The 21613-nt window shown below is 41.1% G+C and overlaps 1 protein-coding gene and 1 long non-coding RNA gene across 2 annotated transcripts in view; one reads left to right on the top strand and one right to left on the bottom strand.

Moving 5' to 3' along the window:
• The window catches only part of COL5A2 (collagen type V alpha 2 chain), a 241758-nt gene that overhangs the window by 46386 nt on the left and 173759 nt on the right, over positions 1–21613 (bottom strand). The window contains exons 19-26 of the mRNA XM_072120968.1: positions 16691–16789; positions 16319–16363; positions 16151–16249; positions 12115–12168; positions 11859–11966; positions 9671–9724; positions 9053–9151; positions 5618–5671 (exon numbers count right to left, since the gene is read on the bottom strand). Of these exons, the coding sequence (XP_071977069.1) occupies positions 5618–5671; positions 9053–9151; positions 9671–9724; positions 11859–11966; positions 12115–12168; positions 16151–16249; positions 16319–16363; positions 16691–16789 (612 nt within the window). The remainder of the gene's footprint in view (positions 1–5617; positions 5672–9052; positions 9152–9670; positions 9725–11858; positions 11967–12114; positions 12169–16150; positions 16250–16318; positions 16364–16690; positions 16790–21613) is intronic.
• Positions 3446–15727, top strand: LOC140075294 (uncharacterized). Its single transcript, XR_011849386.1, has 3 exons — positions 3446–3644; positions 5601–5682; positions 14073–15727. It is a non-coding gene; the product is annotated as an uncharacterized lncRNA (long non-coding RNA).

Below are 21613 nucleotides of genomic sequence, written 5' to 3'. Positions count from 1 at the left end.
GACTGAACAATGGTCCCCTCTTCTGTCTCGCCAACATTCTCCACCTCTTCCTCCTCATCCTCCTCCACCTCCTCCGATATGCGCTGAGAAACAGACCTAAGGGTGCTTTGGCTATCAACAAGGGAATCTTCTTCCCCCGTCTCTTGTGACAAGCGCAAAGCTTCCGACTTCATGCTGACCAGAGAGTTTTTCAACAGGCCAAGCAGCGGGATGGTGAGGCTGATGATGGCGGCATCGCCACTGACCATCTGTGTTGACTCCTCAAAGTTACTCAGCACCTGACAGATATCAGACATCCACGTCCACTCCTCATTGTAGGATTAGAGACTGGGATCGGCACCACTAAAGTAAAACTCCTCATTGTAGACTTGAGGAAGCTGACTGACCTGACTACCAGTTCTGGTGGAAGTTGACATCTGGCAGTCTACAATCGCTCTGCGCTGCTGGTAAACTCTGGATAACATGGTTAATGTTGAATTCCACCTCGTGGGCACGTCACACAACAGTCGGTGAGCGGGCAGTTGGAGGCGGCGCTGCGCTGCCCTGAGAGTGGCAGCATCTGTGCTGGACTTCCTGAAATGCGCACAGATGCGGCGCACCTTTGTGAGCAAATCAGACAGATTGGGGTATGTCTTGAGGAAACGCTGAACTATGATATTTAACAAATGGGCCAGGCATGGCACATGTGTCAGTCTGCCGATTTGCAGAGCCGCCACAGGCAAACCAAAAAAAAGTAAAATAAAACGTTATTGTAGCCCTAAGAAGGGCTGTTGGGTTCTTGTAGAATCACTCCTGCCTAACACTATTCTAATAGAACACCCTAACGCTTTCCATGACCAGCAGCTGCTCTCTCCCTAACGGCATCCAGACAGAGAATAATCCGAGCAGCGCGGGCAGGGGCTAGTCTATTCCAGGGTCACCTGATCTGGCCAGCCAACCACTGCTATCGACGTGTAAGGGTACCAAGTCATGCTGGGTGGAGTGCAGAGTCTCCTGGCTTGTGATTGGCTCTGTTTCTGGCCGCCAAAAATCACAACGGCTGGAGATGCCATTTTCTCGAGCGGGCGAAGTATTCGTCCGAGCAACGAGCAGTTTCGAGTACTCTGATGCTCGAACGAGCATCAAGCTCGGACGAGTATGTTCGCTCATCTCTATTCATGTCCCATGGGGGAAAAAGTGAAAAAGTAAAAAAAAAAAAGTTATTCAATAAAAAATAAAGAAAATGAAAATAAAAATGCCCAAAATCCCCAAAACATATAAAGAGACATATAACTAAAAAAAAAAATCTAAATCATAACACAAACCCCACATATATAGTATCACCGCAACCGTAACAACCCGTAGAATAACAGTAAATAATTATTGATTATGATTTTTACCTATTCAATCCCACAAAAAATATTATAAAAAGTGATTGAAAAAACATATGTACTCTAGAATGACACTGGTGCAAGGTACAACACGTCCCGCCAAAAACAAGCCATCAACCAGCTCCGTAGCCAAAGAAGTAACAATGTTATACCACTTGGAAGATGGCAATACAAAAATGATAGATTTTTCCCCACATTTGAGTTTTATTTTACAAATTTAGTAAAACGTACGAAAAAATATTCATGTATGGTATCCCCGTAAACTAAAGATAACATGATTATTATGCTAAACGGTGAACACCAAAAAAAGGTAAAATATCCAGTACTGAATTGATGCTTTTCTACTCCTGCCCTCAAAAAAAAGTTCCAAAATTTTCAACAATAGGGGATACCAACCCCAAAATGGTAAAACTGGAAAAAGCATCTGATCTCGCAAAAAAAAATGCAGTCACATGGCCCCAATAACAAAAAAGCTAAAATTTCATAGCCTACAAAAGGGGCCAATGAGGAAACTAAAATACTGGCAGCTGCAGGGCGCTCCTTCTCTTCTGCGCCTCGCAGGGGGGTCTCTGTACATAGGAGAAATTATAGAACAAATTGTATGGTGAGTTTTCTCTTTTTATCTTTTGAAAATGTGTAAATTTTAGGGCTAAATGAACGTATAACTGGCACAATTTGACCATTCTAAATCTCACCTTCATTTTGATGTAATTACTATGAAAGATCTCAAGGGGTTAACAATCTTCCTAAAAGCTGTTTCTGATAAGTTGGGGGGTGCAGATTTGAAAATGGGTTGTTTATATAGGGGGTTTTGATGCTAAATATGTAAAATTTCATTCAAAACTGTATTTATCCCCAAAATAGTCAATTCTGAAAATCCGGAAAAGCGATATTCAATTTGTAAGCCACGTGACGTAAAATAAATTATCCAGACATTTAAAAAATTATGAAAATGTAAAGTAGACAAATGGGAAATGTTATTCAGCAATTTATTTAGGTGGTAAATCTATCTGCCTGAAAACGCAATTATTTCAAATTTCGAAAATGGCAAATTTTTCAAAAAATTCATAATTTTTTTTTTTGTAAATAAACACAAAACTTATCAGCCAAAATTTACCACTAAAATGAAGTACAACATGTGGGGAAAAACAATCTCAGAATCGTTTAGATAAGTAACAGTGTTCAAAAGTTATAACCATATAAAGCGACGCAGGTCAGAATCCCAAAAAATCGGGCTGAGCCTTAAGCTACAAAATGGCTGTGTCCTTAAGAGGTTAAAAAATAAAATGTACATACAGTATTTTGCTTTGAATCTCTAATACTATAACACATCCACTCATGAGCAGGGACATACAACCAGAGAACGGTATCTACAATTTTTTAAAAAAAAGTAAATTATTTGATATAGAGTAAAATTTGAAGTTTACTTAATATCTTATGCAACAATTAAAGTGTAACCGTCATTCTGAGCAAAAAAAAATAAAAAAACATAATTCTGCTCCAAGTGTCCCTGTGAAACATTCCTCCAAGTATTTTGCCAATAAGCCACCATTTAGTACCTTTTTTTCTCCATAGCAACCACATTTTGCAGCTCTACAAAAATACACATTCAGTAAGATTGACACATCATCTCAAGCACATGCTCCTGACCAATGAGCAGCTGTCTGCATATTTTAGTAATGGATGCTGCTGCGGTAACTAATACATTTCCCCATTGTTGTTACTACACACATATCTATATACATATATTTCTTTCAAATTATCTCGTTTTTAGTGGTATGAGATAAATATAATAACAAAGATATGAGATATATCCTATCTATCTCCTATCCATCTATCTATCTATCTATCTACCTATCATCTACCTACCTATCTATCATCTACCTACCTATCATTTATCTACCCAGGCCCGGCTCCAGCACCCGGCATACCTGGGCAAGTGCCGGGGCCCAGAGAGCTGCCGGGGGCCCACACACGCTGTGCACATCTTCACTCTTCACTTCCTGTGATGAGGAGCTGTGTCCTGCACTGTTCCTCCCCCACTCGGACCAGCACAGACAGCACAGGTAGAGGCTACAGAGCTGCCTGTGTGGTGCAGCACATTATGAGTTAATCCCCCCTCCTCCTCCCCCCATCACCTCTTCACACGGAGCTGCAGTAGAGCTGAAATCCGGCAGCTCAGAGATCAGGACGAAGAGGAGGAGGAGGGGGAAAAGCCTGAAGACTCCTCTGTGTGACACCAGGGCTGCTGCAGACAGCACAGGGCGTGTGATGGTATGTGACATGTATGGATGTGTATATAGTGAGTGTATGGTATGTGTGATTATGTGTTTGCCTGCATGTGTATCTGTATCTGTCTGTCAGTGTGTGTGTGCCTCCATGCTTGTCTATCTTTATGCATGTCTCTGTAGCTGTCTGCATGTATCTGTCTGCCTGTATATATGTCTTGCTGCATGTGTGGATGTGTGAATGATATTAATCATCTCAAATGTACATGAGAAGCAGAGAGGGTTCTGTGTAAGCAGTGATGTGTATTATGAGGTTCCGCAGCAGCTCAGGTGTGTATTCTGAGGTTCCGCAGCAGCTCAGGTGTGTATTCTGAGGTTCCGCAGCAGCTCAGGCGTGTATTCTAAGGTTCCGCAGCAGCTCAGGTGTGTATTCTGAGGTTCCGCAGCAGCTCAGGTGTGTATTCTGAGGTTCCGCAGCAGCTCAGGTGTGTATTCTGAGGTTCCGCAGCAGCTCAGGAGTGTATTCTGAGGTTCCGCAGCAGCTCAGGAGTGTATTCTGAGGTTCCGCAGCAGCTCAGGTGTGTATTCTGAGATTCCGCAGCAGCTCAGGTGTGTATTATGAGGTTCCGCAGCAGCTGAGGTGTGTATTATGAGGTTCCGCAGCAGCTGAGGTGTGTATTATGAGGTTCTGCAGCAGCTGAGGTGTGTATTATGAGGTTCTGCAGCAGCTGAGGTGTGTATTATGAGGTTCTGAAGCAGCTGAGGTGTGTATATGAGGTTCTGCTGCAGCTAAAGTGTGTATTATGAGGTTCTGCAGCAGCTGAGTTGAAGTTTCAGTTTTATTACTTGGCAGAGTGGAGGGGCACACATTTTTATGTTCGCCCTGTTGGTTAAATGACCTCAAAACTGCCCTGACCGTGACACGGCTGTTTGGGATGATAAACTGGGGAATATTTCAGGGAACAGGAGACAGTTTTTGATTTTTTAATGCTGGCACGTGAGTTCACTGCAAAGGGGCCCACTGAGGCACTGTCGCCCAGGGGCCTACTGAAACCTGGAGCCGGCCCTGTATCTACCTATCATCTATCTACCTATCTATCAATCTATCAATCATCTATCTATCTATCTATAGATGATAGGTAGATAGATAGATAGATAGATAGATAGATAGATAGATAGATAGATAGATAGATAGATATGAGATAGATAGATATATATGAGATAGATTGATAGAAAGATAGATTTGAGATAGATATAAGACAGATAGATATGAGATAGATATAAGATAGCTAGATATGAGATAGATATAAGATAGATAGATATGAGATAGATAGATATGAGATAGATATAAGATAGATAGATAGATAAATAGATGATAGATAGAAAGATAGAAGATAGATAAATAGATATAAGATAGATGGATAGATAGATTGATTGATTGACATATCTCTATATACTGTATATGTATATATCACATCAGGCACTATTTGGGAAAATCTAGTCACATTTCTGACTGCATTGGCTCTATGTATATTGAGCTGGGCAATGGTGATGGTTAGAAATTAGTTTATGTGTCATTTGTTTAATTATTTTGTGTGAACAAGTCTCCTGTCAGCACAGGAGTCAGCTCACCTAGATGGTTTGTGTGGAGCAGACAGGAGCAGGACTTGCAGAGTGAAGAGAGGGCGTGGCTAATATGTAAATTCTCACTCAGTCTTCAATACTGAGACTACGGAGAGAACATAGCAACGGCCATCCGAGGCACTGCTGAAAGAAGCTGATAACAGAGTGAAAACTGCCTCACAGAGGTGCAAAGAGCAAAATTCGGGTAACCAATGCAATTGCAAAAAGGCTTTAAATTCCAAGTCCTACAACATATAAAAAGTTTTTTGAAATGACGGTTACTCTTTAAGTCATCTGAAGTAAAACAATTCACTGAAATATTACTATATATATAAAATATATAAAATATTTTAATGAACATTTCTATTATTCATTTCAGAAAGATAATGAATTTACCACTGGTCCTGGTTTGCCTTCTGGACCTTGAACACCAGGATTCCCAGTCAGACCCTGGAACAGAAGTAAGAAACATTAGTAATAAATTCATTCTGATGACCAAACCTCCCTTTAGAGATGTAGTGTGTAAACAGAGCTTCTGCAATAATGTGTTTCTCATTATAAATTTTTACTAGGTCCTTTATAATTGAGGGAAAATATCATGTGATGTTCTAAAAGAATTTTCATTATACCATAATGAATGTAAGCACTGTAACAAAATAAACAAAACAAAATAAAATGACAGTCTTGAGACACTGGGATACTATTTTAGAAACGTAAAGAAAAATATACACCTGTGGATTTTTATAGTAAAAAGAAAACACGTTGAGCATGGGCAGATTAAGACCTCCAAGGGCTCTGGGGTGTATCCAAGTCTGGAATTTACATCCTGTATATAGTATTATAATCAAGATTCTTGGAGTGGAGGATGGAATATTCCAAGTGAGGCCGAACCAATGCCTTCTACAGTGCTAATATTACATCCCTATTCCAAGAGTCTTTTCTCAAGATTTACTACACGAAGGACATATGTTGTGGATAATTAGCCCCCAGATGCAAAACTTTACATTTATTCTCATTGAACCTCAGTTGCCAAGTAGATGAATGACAAATGAAATAATAGTGGGCTCAGCACACAACCCTGGGGTACACCACTTACAATTGGTGACCGTTCTGAGTAGAAGTCGTTGACCAAACTGCAAACACTACATTTCAAACCAATAAACCTTATTTTACCCATCAGGCATCTATGAGGGACCGTGTCAAATGCCTCTGTCAGGGAGCTGCTCACCTCTTCATAAAAGCAGGTGAGGTTAGTCTGACAACTTCGGAGCTTAGTAAGCCCATGCTGGGTTTCACTTATTATACTATGTGATGTCACATACTCCTGTATATTATATTCTATATACCATGATATACTATTTTATAATATTATATCCGTTAAAATATTTTCCCCACTATAGAAGTTAAGCTTACAGGTCTAGAATTGCTTGGAGAAGATCTAGAGCCCTTTTTAAATATTGGCATCACATTCACCTGGAGTCAGTCATTTGATAATATACCAGTCATTAGGAAACCTCTGAAGATTTTAAACAGTGGTAACACAATAACTAAGGGTTGTAACCCATCTGGCCCTGGAACCTGGTACACATTTATTTTATTAAGCTTTGATTGGATCATGTCTAAATTCATCCCGTACAGTACATTACTGGAAGCATCACCCACATTGGTACATTGGCCAGTTGTTATTCTTACTCCTGTGTAAACAGAGTTAAAAGTCTGTTTAGTTTCTCCGTCTTCTCTTGTTACCAGTTATGGGGGAGTCCCCATTTTCAGCATATATGAATCTCACCTGCACTAACCTATTTTTTGGCTGATTCCGTTTCCTTCTTACAGATCTTAGTATGTATTTTGTAATTATTAAAGGCATCAGGTGACCCATTTATTTATTGCCCTTTTAACGGTTGCTGTAAGCCATGAAGGGTGTTATCTAGCCTGTCTATACTTGTTAACTACAAGAATAAATTTCTATAACTCACTATATATTTGAATGTCTCTCATTTATCATTAGTATCACCACATGCCAATATCTGATCCCAGTGTATTTCCTGTAGTGTAGCCCTAAATTTTAAGAAATTAGCCATTTAAAATTTGATGAGTTTGCTTTTCCAGCCTGTATTTGCTTTATTGCAGCTTAGGAGAAAAAGAATTATGCTATGATCACGGTTTCCAAGGGTTTCTTGGACACTGACATTTGGACAATTTCTGTATTGTTCGAAGTCACAAGATCCCACAAAGCATTAACTTTTGTGGGGCCTGCTACAAATTGTCCCATAAAATTATCCCACAAAAAATTGATAAAATGTCTCCCGTTCATAGATGAGGAAGAACCCTGACCCAAATTAATATTTGGGAAGTTAAAGTCTCCCATAAACACTGCAGATCTCTCTGGTGCATCCTGCTCCATCTTTTTAAATAGTTGACACTATTTCCTCAGAGATAATGGGGGGGGAGTATAAATTGCTCCCCACACTTTGAATCTTTACCCACAAAGTTTCAGCCTCCTCATACTCTTCATTGACTAGCATCTCTTTCACACATGTTTTCAAGTCTCTCTGATATATGTACATACACCACATCCTCTCTTATTTGCCCTGTCTTTCCAAAAGAGTGTAAAACCTTAAAGACTAACACCCCAATCATGTGATGCATCTAGCCATGGCTCAGCTACACCAACTATGTGTTCCTCTAATACCACAACATCAAGGTCCCCCATTTTGTCTGCAATGCTTCTGGCATTTGTGAACATACACTTTAATTTCCCACGTTAATTTTTTAAAAATTAGATTTATAGTAATTTTATGAGCAAATATACCTTCACTATAAGTTTGTAACTTGTGGAGTTCCCTATTCACTGCCATACTCCTCCCTTCACTGTCCACCTCTCCACCAACCAATATAAGCTTCTTTAGTTTATTCCTTGTACTCACCCCATATCCTATTTTAAAAATGCTGCCATCCCTGCAAAAATCTTCTCTGCAAGCACAGCAGACCCTCACAATGCAGGTGCAAGCTATCTTTGGAAAACAGCATGTAACCCCAATGAAAAGTCAGTGTTCTAGAAACTCAAATCCTTCTGAACTACCCCAACAAGTGAGCCATGCATTTAATTTCCTGAGTTCCCACTGGCTTTTCTGTGCAGTGCATGGCACAGGTATTATGCAAGAGAATAATATTTTGGAGGTCCTTCTCTTAGCAAATGCTAGTAACATTAATAAATACCCCACATTATATATATTGCATAACATAATTGAGAATTTAATGGTTTAGACAGTTTACTCTCATTATAGGGATAGGAAACATTGTTTATCCAACTGCTGATATATTTTACTCTCCTTTACGTGTTAAGGAAAGTTATATTTTATGGGGCACATTCATGGGGGACAGTTCACTAAAAGTGCATTGACCGTGTATTATGGTTGGTGCAACTGATTCAACCGCCAGAAATCATTAATCTGTTGCTTCCCCGCACTGGTCCAACAGAGTTCACCATCTTTTTTGTGCTTAACCTTTAACATAGGGCGTGCAACACAATTTGGAAGTTAAATACAGCGCTCATTCCCAATTAGTTGGACTGACCGATGGCACACCCCCTAATTTGTGTCTCATGGAAGCCAGCAAAGTCACACAACAAAAGGGTCACGTGTGACACAATAGCAGCACAGACACTTCTTAACTACCTGTGCAAGCCGTTTTAGCCTAGAAGAATGTGCACAGTCCGACAAGCACAAATCCCTTAGTAAATGAGCACCTATGTCTTTTTGAAAGGCAATTAAAAAATAGTTTGTAGTTATTTGTATAAGGAATATGGACATAATACAGACTGTTACTTACTCTAGCACCTGGCAGACCAGGTTCTCCAAGACGCCCAGGGTCCCCAGTAGCTCCTTTAGGGCCTGAAACACCTGCTATTCCTCGCTCTCCTTGAGCACCCTGCAAATATTTTGGTTAAAATCACAGAAATTGCATTCATAAAAACTCTTTCAGCACAGAAAAGCAAGTTAATCATGCAACTGTTCATATTTTCATGCTACTTAACAGTAAAATACGGGCAGTGTCCAACTTAATAACACCTGACTTAGCTTATAGTTACAAACAGACCCCTGTACCCACTGGGACCTATGGATGCTGAGAATTTACTGAATTTTAGCTCCAGGCTGTAATAAAAGTGTCTGTTATAAAGCTATATTGTTAATCCTTATTCCCTTGATAAGCAAGAATTTTTAAACTCCAATTGTCACTGAGGATTTGCATAGAGTTTTGCTTGCAAAATATATCAAGCCATACAAATTCAACTTAAGAACAAACCTACAGAACCTATTTTGTACGTAACCTAGTGACTGCCTGTAGAATAGTGTTATAAGGTCACCTTATAGATCTATTGTATTAGCAGAATATGCTGGTAATAATACTGAGCCATCAAAGCCAATAATACTAAACCATATTTGTTACCTTAGGTCCAGGCAGTCCATCAGATCCAGGAAATCCACGATTACCTGGGGCACCCTAGAAAGACAAATAGTACATGCTGATGATTATATATTTTAAACAGATTGCAGTGTTTCTTTTTTATGGTTCAATCAAGATGTTTGCTTTTTTTTTAAAATAAATTTACAGCCTCTCATATTAAAATATAAGTTTAAGATTAGAGATGGGCGAATCGATTCTAATGATTCTAAATTCGTTTAGAATTTCAGGAAAGCTTTGATTCGTCACGAATCCGAAGTTTATTAACGATTTGTGGGAACGAATTTAGAATTTAAGAAAAAATATGGCTGCAAGCACAACGTGTTACATGGGGCAGAGATCTCTGTGAAAAAGAAAGGAACATGGCGGTACTTTTCCTCACTGTATGGGGGTAGTGTTCCTCACTGTATGGCGGTAGTGTTCCTCACTATATGGAGGTAGTGTTCCTCAATGTATGGGGGTAGTGTTCCTCACTGTATGGCAGTACTGTTCCTCAATGTATGGGGGTAGTGTTACTCACTGTATGGCGGTAGTGTCCCTCACTGTATGGGGGTATTGTCCCTCACTGTATGGTGGTAGTGCTCCTCACTGTATGGCGGTAGTGTTCCTCACTGTATGGAGGTAGTGTTCCTCACTGTATGGTGGTAGTGTCCCTCACTGTATGGGGGTATTGTCCCTCACTGGATGGTGGTAGTGCTCCTCACTATATGGTGGTAGTGCTCCTCACTGTATGGCGGTAGTGTTCCTCACTGTATGGAGGTAGTGTTCCTCGCTGTATGGGGGTAGTGTTCCTGGCTGTATGGCTGTATTCTTCACTGTATGGGGGTAGTGTTCCTCCCTGTATGGTGGTAGTGCTCCTCACTGTATGCCGGTAGTGTTCCTCACTGTATGGCGGTAGTGTTCCTCGCTGTATGGAGGTAGTGTTCCTGGCTGTATGGCTGTATTCTTCGCTGTATGGAGGTAGTGTTCCTCACTGTATGGCGGTAGTGTCCCTCACTGTATGTGGGTAGTATTCCTCACTGTATGGAGGTAGTGTCCCTCACTGTATGGCGGTAGTGCTCCTCACTGTATGGGGGTAGTGCTCCTCACTGTATGGTGGTGTATAGGTTTTATAATGTTTTCATACATTTACAAAAATGTAAACCTTTTATTTTGCCAACTACTGGGGCTAAACTTTTTTATACCTTAATGTACGTAGCTGTAGGTGGTGTCATTTTTTGTGACTTTTGATGACCTTTTCTTTGTTATAATTTTAAAGACCGTACAAACTTTTGATAACTTTTTATTGAATTTAAAAAAAATTTCAAAATTGCAAAAAGTGCCATTTTCAACTTTGGGAACTATTTTCCGTTACGGGCTTAAACGCAGTGAAAAACCGTTATTATAGTGCTCGAGCACTATTACTGGAGCGATGTGGCCGGAAGACAACCCCGGCGCTCCTTGAACCTGGATTACGTCATCACGCGACCGCACACCCCTCCCTGCCCGGCCGCAGGAAGAAGAAAGAAGACGTAGGAGCCAGAGATAAGTACAGGTTTTTTTAATTTTTTTTTTTAAAACAGCAGAAGAAAGACTGTGGCGACCCCAATATACGAAGTAATGAATTATGGGGCCATTAGAGAAAATAATAATGGAGGGGCAGCATAGGTAATAATTAATTATGAGGGGCAGCATAGTGAGTAATTAATTATAATTAATTATTTCCTATACTGCCCCTCATAATTAATTATTTCCTATGCTGCCTCTCATAAGGGGCAGCATAGGATATAATTAATTATGAGGGCTAATGAGGAACTTGTAGGATCACATGTAAGTGCCTGAATCTAACATTACGCCTTAACTGCGCCAAAGTTGCGCCTAAACTGTGTTCAAGTAAAGTGATTAATAAGAGGCAGAAAATTGGTGAAAATTTTGACAAAACAGTGCGCCAGAATTTAGGCGCAACTACTACACTTAGGCGCACAAAAGTGATAAATGTGGCCCATCATTTTCTAATACTAATTTCAACCGCATAGTCATAAGACAGTTATTTACCAAACACTGTTCATTGTGCTTGAAGGGATTCCCACTAAACGAATCTGAACTGTCATTTATATACATCCATACATATACATAGCCAATCAAAGAATGTCTGAATTATGATATCCCTTTAAGTACTTGAAAATTGTATTACCCTTTCTCCAACTGGTCCTGGGGGGCCTATTGATCCTGGGTCTCCACGGGGACCTCTTTTACCCTCTTCTCCTTGTGGACCTGTTGGACCTTGTGGACCATGTGGACCCTGTTTTAATGAAAATATTTCTTGTTTAAACTGTAAGTCTTTTTAAAGCTTTCATAAACAGACAATTTCTTTTCAATGGCAAACATATACTATTTACACAAATATAAGTAACTATCAATTAAAGCTTCAAAAGGCTGCATATACTTACAGGTTCACCTTTGGGTCCTGCTTCACCTTTAAAACCTGGGACACCTGGATCACCCTTTAAGTAAATAAACCACAGCGCTTTACAAATCAAAGGGTACAAATACTAACAAAATGTGCAATAATTAGGGGTAAAAATAACAAAATTCATACATGAAAACAGTGAAAAAAAAATGCAGTAAAAAATGTCAAACTAACTACATAGAAAAAAAACATAACAGCTAGAAGACATACTGACCCACATTTATTAACCCTGACTAACAACTTGGCCTTTTTTTAGTTTTTTCACTTCCATTTTTCATTCACCACCTTCAAAAATCTATAACTTTTTTATTTTTCCACATAAAGAGTGATGGCTTATTTTCTGCGTAACAAATTCCACTTCATAGTGACTGTATTTAATAATCCATGGCTTGTACTGGGAAGCGGGAAAAAAAATCCAAATGCAGTGAAAATGGTGAAAAAACATATTTGCGACTTTTTCTTGTAGGATTGGATTTTACAGCTTTCACTGTGTGCCCCAATGACATGTCTACTTTATTCTTTGGGTCGCTACGATTACGTGGATACCAAATTTGTATAGGTTTTATAATGTTTTCATACATTTTAAAAAATTTTCTTTTGGATTTTGCCATCTTCTGGCACCAATAACTTTTTCATACTTTGGTGTACAGAGCTGTGGGTGGTGTACTTTTTTGCGACTTTTGATGGCGTTTTCATTGCTATAATTTTAGGACTGTGCGACCTTTTGATAACTTTTTATAAATTTTTTATATTTTTCAAAATGGCAAAAAAATGGCATTTTCGACTTTGGACGCTATTTTCCGTAACGGGGTTAAACGCAGTGAAAAACCGTTATTATATTTTGATAGATCGGGCATTTAACTGTTTATGATTTTTACTGTTTATTAATATTTATATCAGTTCTAGAGGGGGGTGATTTGAATTTTTGTTCTGTCAATTCTTCGGAGGTATTTGCCTCATGACGCTTGCATCTGCCTCATGTAGCTGTAAAGTATCAAGCAGAGATGAGCACTTTCCTCTGCTCCCGACACAGTTCCCTCCCCTCCCCTACCTCTGAACCCTCTGTAGAACTGCAGGACCCTTCACATCACCCACAGGAGAGTTACATTGTGTTGTTTCCATCAGCTTATTACCTGGAGGCAAACAAGCTGCCGCCCATCCCCCAGCTGCTCCTCACACAGGTAGTTTGATCTTGTGTCGGTGCAGGAGGAAGAGGGAGGATTCATCCAGCCAATATAACAGCCCTGCTTGCCAGCCGTATAGAAAGTGTTTATTTAAACTGTAACTGTAACTATATACATTTATAAGTGAATATGTCTCATGCATATTCATATGTACACTTTGTGGGGCCGCAAACAATTGGTTGTGTAATATTATTTGCAGCCTGTCTGAAAATAATGGGGCTGTGTTTCAGCCGCAAAAATCTGGCTAGCTCACGGCATCAATTTGTGTGCATGCGTGTGTATGTATTTAGTAGCTGGTTTGATGAGATATTTCACCCTTTCACCCAGCGTGTGCCCTCTCACCTTCTCTATAAGGATTTACTGCATATTGCAGCAAACACTTACCACTAGTATTCACTGGCGGTGCTAGCACTAATCTCAGTTAACTAGTTAAATGATCTCGTGTTAACTAGTTATAAATAAAAAATAACATGTAAATGTTGACACTTTCTCACCATTTATCAATGAAAAATTAGACTAAAAAGTAATCAATAGGTCATACAGTTCCAAAGCAGGTAGCAATAAAAATGTCAGCTCGTCCCTCAAAAAATGACTCCTTACGCAGGTCCGTATACTAAGGTATAATAAAGTTATTTGTGTCAAAATATAGTAAAAACAAAGACTTTTATTTTTCGTGGACTAGGTTTTAATTTTTTAAAATTGTATTAAAACCTAATGAAGCTAAACTAAATTGTGTATTACAATTATTTTGCAGACCCAAAGAATAAGAGGGAGATATCACCTCGACGCACAGTGAAAGCAGTAAAAACAGAGCCCACAAGAAAATGGTGTAAATGCAATTTTTTGTCAATTTTACTGCAGTTGTAATTTTCCCCAGCTTTCCAGTACATGTCATGGAATGTTCAATACCACTCGAAAGTAATATATGTTACGCAGAAAACTAGCCTTCATGCAGCCTTCAAAGAGAAAAAAAAAGTACTAGATTTTTGTAGGAGTGGAGCAAAAAATGAAACACTAAATCTACAAAGAACATCGGGGAAAGAGGTTAACTTAGATTCCACACTGGTCCCACAGTCCGTTCAGCTTTACCCAATATCAACTTTATTTGGGGGCCACAATGATTACAATGTCACTGGATGTACACCCACCGGCCACTTTATTAGGTACACCTGTCCAACTGCTTGTTAACACTTAATTTCTAATCAGCCAACCACATGGCGGCAATTTAGGCATGTAGACATGGTCAAGACAATCTCCTGCAGTTCAAACCGAGCATCAGTATGGGGAAGACAGGTGATTTGAGTGCCTTTGAACGTGGCATGGTTGTTGGTGCCAGAAGGGCTGGTCTGAGTATTTCAGAAACTGCTGATATACTGGGATTTTCACGCACAACCATCTCTAGGGTTTACAGAGAATGGTCAGAAAAAGAAAAAACATCCAGTGTGCGGCAGTTCTGTGGGCGGAAATGCCTTGTTGATGCCAGAGGTCAAAGGAGAAAGGGCAGACTGGTTCGAGCTGATAGAAAGGCAACAGTGTCTCAAATCGCCACCCGTTACAACCAAGGTAGGCAGAAGAGCATCTCTGAACGCACAGTACGTCGAACTTTGAGGCAGATGGGCTACAGCAGCAGAAGACCACACTGGGTGCCACTCCTTTCAGCTAAGAACAGGAAACTGAGGCTACAATTTGCACAAGCTCATCGAAATTGGACAGTAGAAGATTAGAAAAACGTTGCCTGGTCTGATGAGTCTCGATTCCTGCTGCGACATTCGGATAGTAGGATCAGAATTTGGCGTCAACAACATGAAAGCATGGATCCATCCTGCCTTGTATCAACGGTTCAGGCTGGTGGTGGTGGTGTCATGGTGTGGGGAATATTTTCTTGGCACTCTTTGGGCCCCTTGGTACCAATTGAGCATCGTTGCAATGCCACAGCCTACCTGAGTATTGTTGCTGACCACGTCCATCCCTTTATGTACCCAACAGATGTACCCAACATCTGATGGCTACTTTCAGCAGGATAATGCGCCATGTCATAAAGCTGGAATCATCTCAGACTGGTTTCTTGAACATGACAATGAGTTCAGAATAGAGCATCTTTGGGATGTGGTGGAACGGGAGATTCGCATCATGGATGTGCAGCCGACAAATCTGCGGCAACTGTGTGATGCCATCATGTCAATATGGACCAAAATCTCTGAGGAATGCTTCCAGCACCTTGTTGAATCTATGCCATGAAGAATTGAGGCAGTTCTGAAGGCAAAAAGGGGTCCAAACCCTTACTAGCATGGTGTACCTAATAAAGTGGCCGGTGAGTGTAGTATGCAGGGTATGTCTACTTTTTTTTTGTAATTGCATAATGTAAGAACTATTCATAATGTAAGAACTATTCTTATTGGCACAAATTCAAGTTTGGTGGGGAGGGTGGGGGGGGGGGGGGGTTGTAGAAGAGTAAATGCTACTGAGAATTCAATTAATATGCATTGGGGCAGTTGCCTCTGATCTCTTGTGACCCTAGCAAAGCCGCTGGGCTGTTATTATTATTATACGTTTTTGGGTCCTTGCTACATGTTTGGTTCCTGGTCCTACTTAGCACACAGGAAGTGCTTGAGTGGTATTTCCTGCAAATTAGGCAATATCTTAGAAATGGATAGGCAAAAGGGACCAAACAGTGTAAGAATTGGATTGGCAGGGGATTTGTGAGGAAAATTTTACTTAGGTATCTTTTAGTACATAGGAGTTATTTTCAGGGTTTTCTAGGATTTGATTAGATATGACTTATTAGTGGTATATATGTTTATAATCCGGTTTATAATAACATGTCTTATTTACCGCTGAGCCTCTGATACCAGGCACTCCTGTACTTCCTTGAGGTCCAGTAGACCCTGGTGGTCCAATGAGTCCAGGTGGACCTGCAACACCAGGAACTCCCTGAAAAAAAAAATATGTTTACAAAATGTACAAAATGTTGAAAAAAGAAAAGATCGTTGTTTCACTTACAGTTGGTCCTTTGGCTCCAGATGTTCCATCGGTTCCTGGAGTACCCTGGAAGCAAAATGTAGTAATTATTATTAGTAATAGAAATGCAACATTGTTCATCTATAATAATGATGTTTGATCTTTATTATGTTCAGAGAAAAATAATGTTATTATCTTGCATTGACTATTTGTGCTCTTTAATACTTTTGTACGATACCACATATACATGTATATATACATGTATCTGTATAAATTTTTGTTTTTTCTATAAAATAAACTCTTAAGAGATACTTGCAAATACTGCTTTAAAGACAGGAAGAATCAGTGTGTTTGCATTCTTTAATAATGTAAGGCTTTTTTACATGATTATTATAAAAAAAGAAAAAAACATACCGGGAGACCTTGTGATCCAGCAGGTCCTTGGGAACCAGTTTCTCCTCTAGGACCTTGAGGACCTTCAGGACCACGTGCACCTGTTGGGCCAGCTTCTCCCTTGGAAAAAAATAAAGATTATTGGAATTGAAACAAATATTATCAATATCATAAATTGTCACAAGTTTTAAGTTGTGTATGAACAGAAATTTGTACAAAATGTTTTATGTTATCTAGCATCTGCTTTTTCACACATGGATAGGGCCTAACTTGCTCCGTGGGAAAACTCCTTTTCCTTTTCTCCTACAAAGGAAAGCAAAGAGGGACTGCCATCAATGTTTATGAAAATATATTTAGTTTAGGGGGTTATTTTGCCTGAAGGGTTCTCTTTAATACATTTTATATAAACTGCCATTAGAGAGCATTGCCTCTATCCCCTTCATTGTCCCTTTACATGCCTGTAAACCTAAGAAATGAAGTCCTAAATCTGTATGCAAATGACCTGTGAAATGTTCAATGAGTCATTAGCATATTCAAGCTGTCTAGCTTATTCATGAGTGGGAGGCACAGCCACTCTCCCAGTGCATGACTGACAGCCTGTATAATAGTGTGAGGCTGTATAATGATGTGCTTCCTGGTGCTGGCGGCCACACCCCCTGCAGCCCATGTGTGTATAGGAGAGATACAACAGCTCCAGGCAGTATATATAGCAGTATATGTCAGGTACTTGTGTAGCTGATGTCTGTGTCTCTTACATGTATATTACGAGGATGCAGCATGTCAGCAGATACAGCACACACTAGCAATGCTTTACTATACATCACACACAGACATGAGCAGGGGGAGGAGAGGGGAGGGGTAACAGGGGTGACATCACTGCCTCTGACCATGTGACCAGCCTCATTTACATAATAAAGAAAAGATGATTTTACAATGATTAATGTATGAATAGACTAGATAAAGGCTGGGATGGGATCCTTGTGAGCTGCTCTAACAGGTAGTAGTGACAGGACAAGTGACCCAGACCTGATGACAGGTGTCCTTTAATTAGAAACATAAACAAAATTATAAACATATAAACATTATAAACATATAACTTATAAATTATAAACATATAATGTGAAACGAATGTGCGATTTACAGATTGTAATAGATATGTAAAATCTAGAGATGAGCGAACACTAAAATGCTCGGGTACTCGTTATTCGAGACGAACTTTTCCCGATGCTCGAGTGCTCGTCTCGAATAACGAACCCCATTGAAGTCAATGGGAGACTCGAGCATTTTTCAAGGGGACCAAGGCTCTGCACAGGGAAGCTTGGCCAAACACCTGGGAACCTCAGAAAAGGATGAAAACACCACGGAAATGGACAGGAAACAGCAGGGGCAGCATGCATGGATGCCTCTGAGGCTGCTTAATCGCACCATTATGCCGAAATTATGGGCAACAGCATGGCCATGACAGAGTGACAGAATGAAGCTAGATAGCATGTAAAACATCCAATAATTGACCCTGACACTATAGGGGACGGCATGCAGAGGCAGAGGCAGCGGCAGCAGGCTAGAGAGTGGCATGGCGACATACCCTAATTGGACTCAGGCTTCAAACCAATGGGTGTCAGAGAGGAACCAAAGGAGGTGAGCAAGAAGCGCTCAAATAATATCGGTACATGATAAAAGTTTGCCAGTATATTTTGTGGATTACACAGCAGGGTGGCGACAAAGTTAACATGGAAGCCATGAAAACAACCCAAAATTCTGCCTGACACAGCTCGTTTGATAAGGGGACCATGTATGCTTACAGTTCATGCCAGTCGCTGCACTGGCTGCCAGTCTCCTTTCGAATACAGTTTAAAATAATAATAACCCTCATCCATAAAGCTCTGTATAATGCTGCACCCCCCTACCTCTCCTCTCTTATCTCAGTCTATCGCCCAACCCGTGCTCTTAGATCCGCCAGTGATCTTAGATTAACCTCTACCCTAGTGCGGACCTCCCACTCGCGTCTCCAAGACTTCTCTAGAGCTGCACCAATTCTATGGAATGCTCTGCCCTGGACTATCAGACTAATACCTAACCTCCAAAGTTTCAAACGTGCTCTTAAAACCCATTTCTTTAGGCAAGCCTATAACACTCATTAACTGCATGAAGTTTTAACTCTTCTACTAACCCGTCCTGTGTCGTCCTCCCATCTGTTATCCAGCAACCAACAGGCACCAGACTTCTCTGCAGTCCCATTCACCCTGGACCTGGTATATAAGATGACGGCTGAGTGGTTCAAGCGACAGCAATTCCATTTATTATATTTTTTTCTATTCCCTAAGAAGAATGGCTTGACCATTAAATATTCTTTTACCTCGTGTTACCCCATCATCTTCATAAACCGTAAGCTCTGGCGAGCAGGGACCTCACTCCTGTTGTTCCATACAAATGTTGTGCTCTGTTACATTACATTTGTATTTGTTTCCTATGATTTGTAAAGCGCTACAGAATATGATGACGCTATATAAATAAAGATTATTATTATTATTATTATGGAGGCAGTGAACTAGTAGTAGATTAAAGGTGCTGCAACTATGTTAGTTGGATCTTGGGATGGAGCTGGCGCTCTGCAGCCAGGCGAGCTTTTGCCAATCCAAGCCCCTGTCTCTAGGCTACTCCCCAAACAGCACTTCTAAGAACCTTTTGTATAAGATCAAGTGTAGTAGCGTTCTTATAAGTTTAGGATATGGCGGGTGAGGGGAATGTAAACAGATGCGCAAGAAGCGCTGAAATAATATCCCTAAATAGTAAAAGTTTGCAAGTATATTTTGTGGATTACACAGCAGGGTGGCGACAAAGTTAACAACTTTGATGTGGAATGCCCTGTAATAGCTCTTGGGCGGTGTGCCTTTTATCGCCTAGGCTCAGCAGTTTCAGCACCGCCTGCTGTCGCTTAGCGACGGCACTGCTGCTGTGCCTAGAGCTACCGACTGATGGCGCCATGCCCACGGATGGTAATTCGGAGGAGGTGGAGGAGGGGTGGGAGGAGGTATAGTAGGCCTTTGAGACCTGGACCGAGGTAGGCCCCGCAATTCTCTGCGTCGGCAGTATATGACCAGCCCCAGGGTCAGACTCGGTCCCAGCCTGCACCAAGTTAAGTGTAGTAGCGTTCTTATAAGTTTGGGATATGGCGGGTGAGGGGAATGTAAACAGATGCGCAAGAAGCGCATGATGCGCATGGAGCTGGCGCTCCGCTGCCAGGCGAGCTTTCGCCAATTCAAGCCCCTGTCTCTAGGCTACTCCCCAAACAGCACTTCTAAGAACCTTTTGTATAAGATCAAGTGTAGTAGCGTTCTTATAAGTTTAGGATATGCCGGGTGAGGGGAATGTAAACAGATGCGCAAGAAGCGCATGATGCGCATGGAGCTGGCGCTCCGCTGCCAGGCGAGCTTTCGCCAATTCAAGCCCCTGTCTCTAGGCTACTCCCCAAACAGCACTTCTAAGAACCTTTTGTATAAGATCAAGTGTAGTAGCGTTCTTATAAGTTTAGGATATGCCGGGTGAGGGGAATGTAAACAGATGCGCAAGAAGCGCATGATGCGCATGGAGCTGGCGCTCCGCTGCCAGGCGAGCTTTCGCCAATTCAAGCCCCTGTCTCTAGGCTACTCCCCAAACAGCACTTCTAAGAACCTTTTGTATAAGATCAAGTGTAGTAGCGTTCTTATAAGTTTAGGATATGCCGGGTGAGGGGAATGTAAACAGATGCGCAAGAAGCGCTGAAATAATATCCCTAAATGGTAAAAGTTTGCCAGTATATTTTGTGGATAACACAGCAGGGTGGCGACAAAGTTAACAACTTTGATGTGGAATCCATGAAAACAACCCAAATTTCTGCCTGACACACCTCGTTTGATAAAGGGACGATGTATGGAGGCAGCTATATGGACGACTTTTGGAGGTAGCAATGGAGACAACGTGTGGAGGCTGCTATGGAGACAATTTAATTTGGATAGTGCCTGTATGTGGCAGTCCCAAACATTTTTCAAACCAGAGGAGCAGGTAGGTGGCCCTCCAGTAAAATGGAATAGATTGAGTGCCTGTATGTGGCAGTCCCAAAAATGTTTCAAACCAGAGGAGCAGGTAGGTGGCCCTGCAGTAAAATGGAATAGATTGAGTGCCTGTATGTGGCAGTCCCAAAAATTTTTCAAACCAGAGGAGCAGGTAGGTGGCCCTCCAGTAAAATGGAATAGATTGAGTGCCTGTATGTGGCAGTCCCAAAAATGTTTCAAACCAGAGGAGCAGGTAGGTGGCCCTGCAGTAAAATGGAATAGATTGAGTGCCTGTATGTGGCACTCACAAAAATTGTTTCAAACAGAGGACCGGGTAGGTGGCCCTCCAGAAAAATTAAATGCATGAAGTACTATAGCAAGAGCCAGTGGGCCCTGTCAAAAAATAGCCATTTTCCTCTGCTTTACTGTACAAAGAGGAGGAGAAGGAGGAAAATGAGGAGGAGGAGGAGTGGATCAATTATTCAGGTTGAGCTTCCTTCACCTGGTGGAGATTGGAAATTCTGAGAAATCCAGCCTTTATTCATTTTAATAAGCGTCAGCCTGTCAGCGCTGTCAGTCGACAGGCGTGTACGCTTATCGGTGATGATGCCACCAGCTGCACTGAAAACCCGCTCGGACAAGACGCTAGCGGCAGGGCAGGCAAGAACCTCCAAGGCGTACAGCGCCAGTTCGTGCCACATGTCCAGCTTTGAAACCCAGTAGTTGTAGGGAGCTGTGTGATCATTTAGGACGATGGTATGGTCAGCTACGTACTCCCTCACCATCTTTCTGTAAAGATCAGCCCTACTCTGCCGAGACTGGGGACAGGTGACAGTGTCTTGCTGGGGTGACATAAAGCTGGCAAAAGCCTTGTAAAGCGTACCCTTGCCAGTGCTGGACAAGCTGCCTGCTC

This window comes from Engystomops pustulosus, chromosome 8 (assembly GCF_040894005.1).
Source record: "Engystomops pustulosus chromosome 8, aEngPut4.maternal, whole genome shotgun sequence".
Lineage (NCBI taxonomy): Eukaryota > Metazoa > Chordata > Amphibia > Anura > Leptodactylidae > Engystomops > Engystomops pustulosus.
The sequence above is the reverse complement of the archived record's forward strand: the minus strand, read 5'-3'. Positions and strand labels throughout refer to the sequence as shown.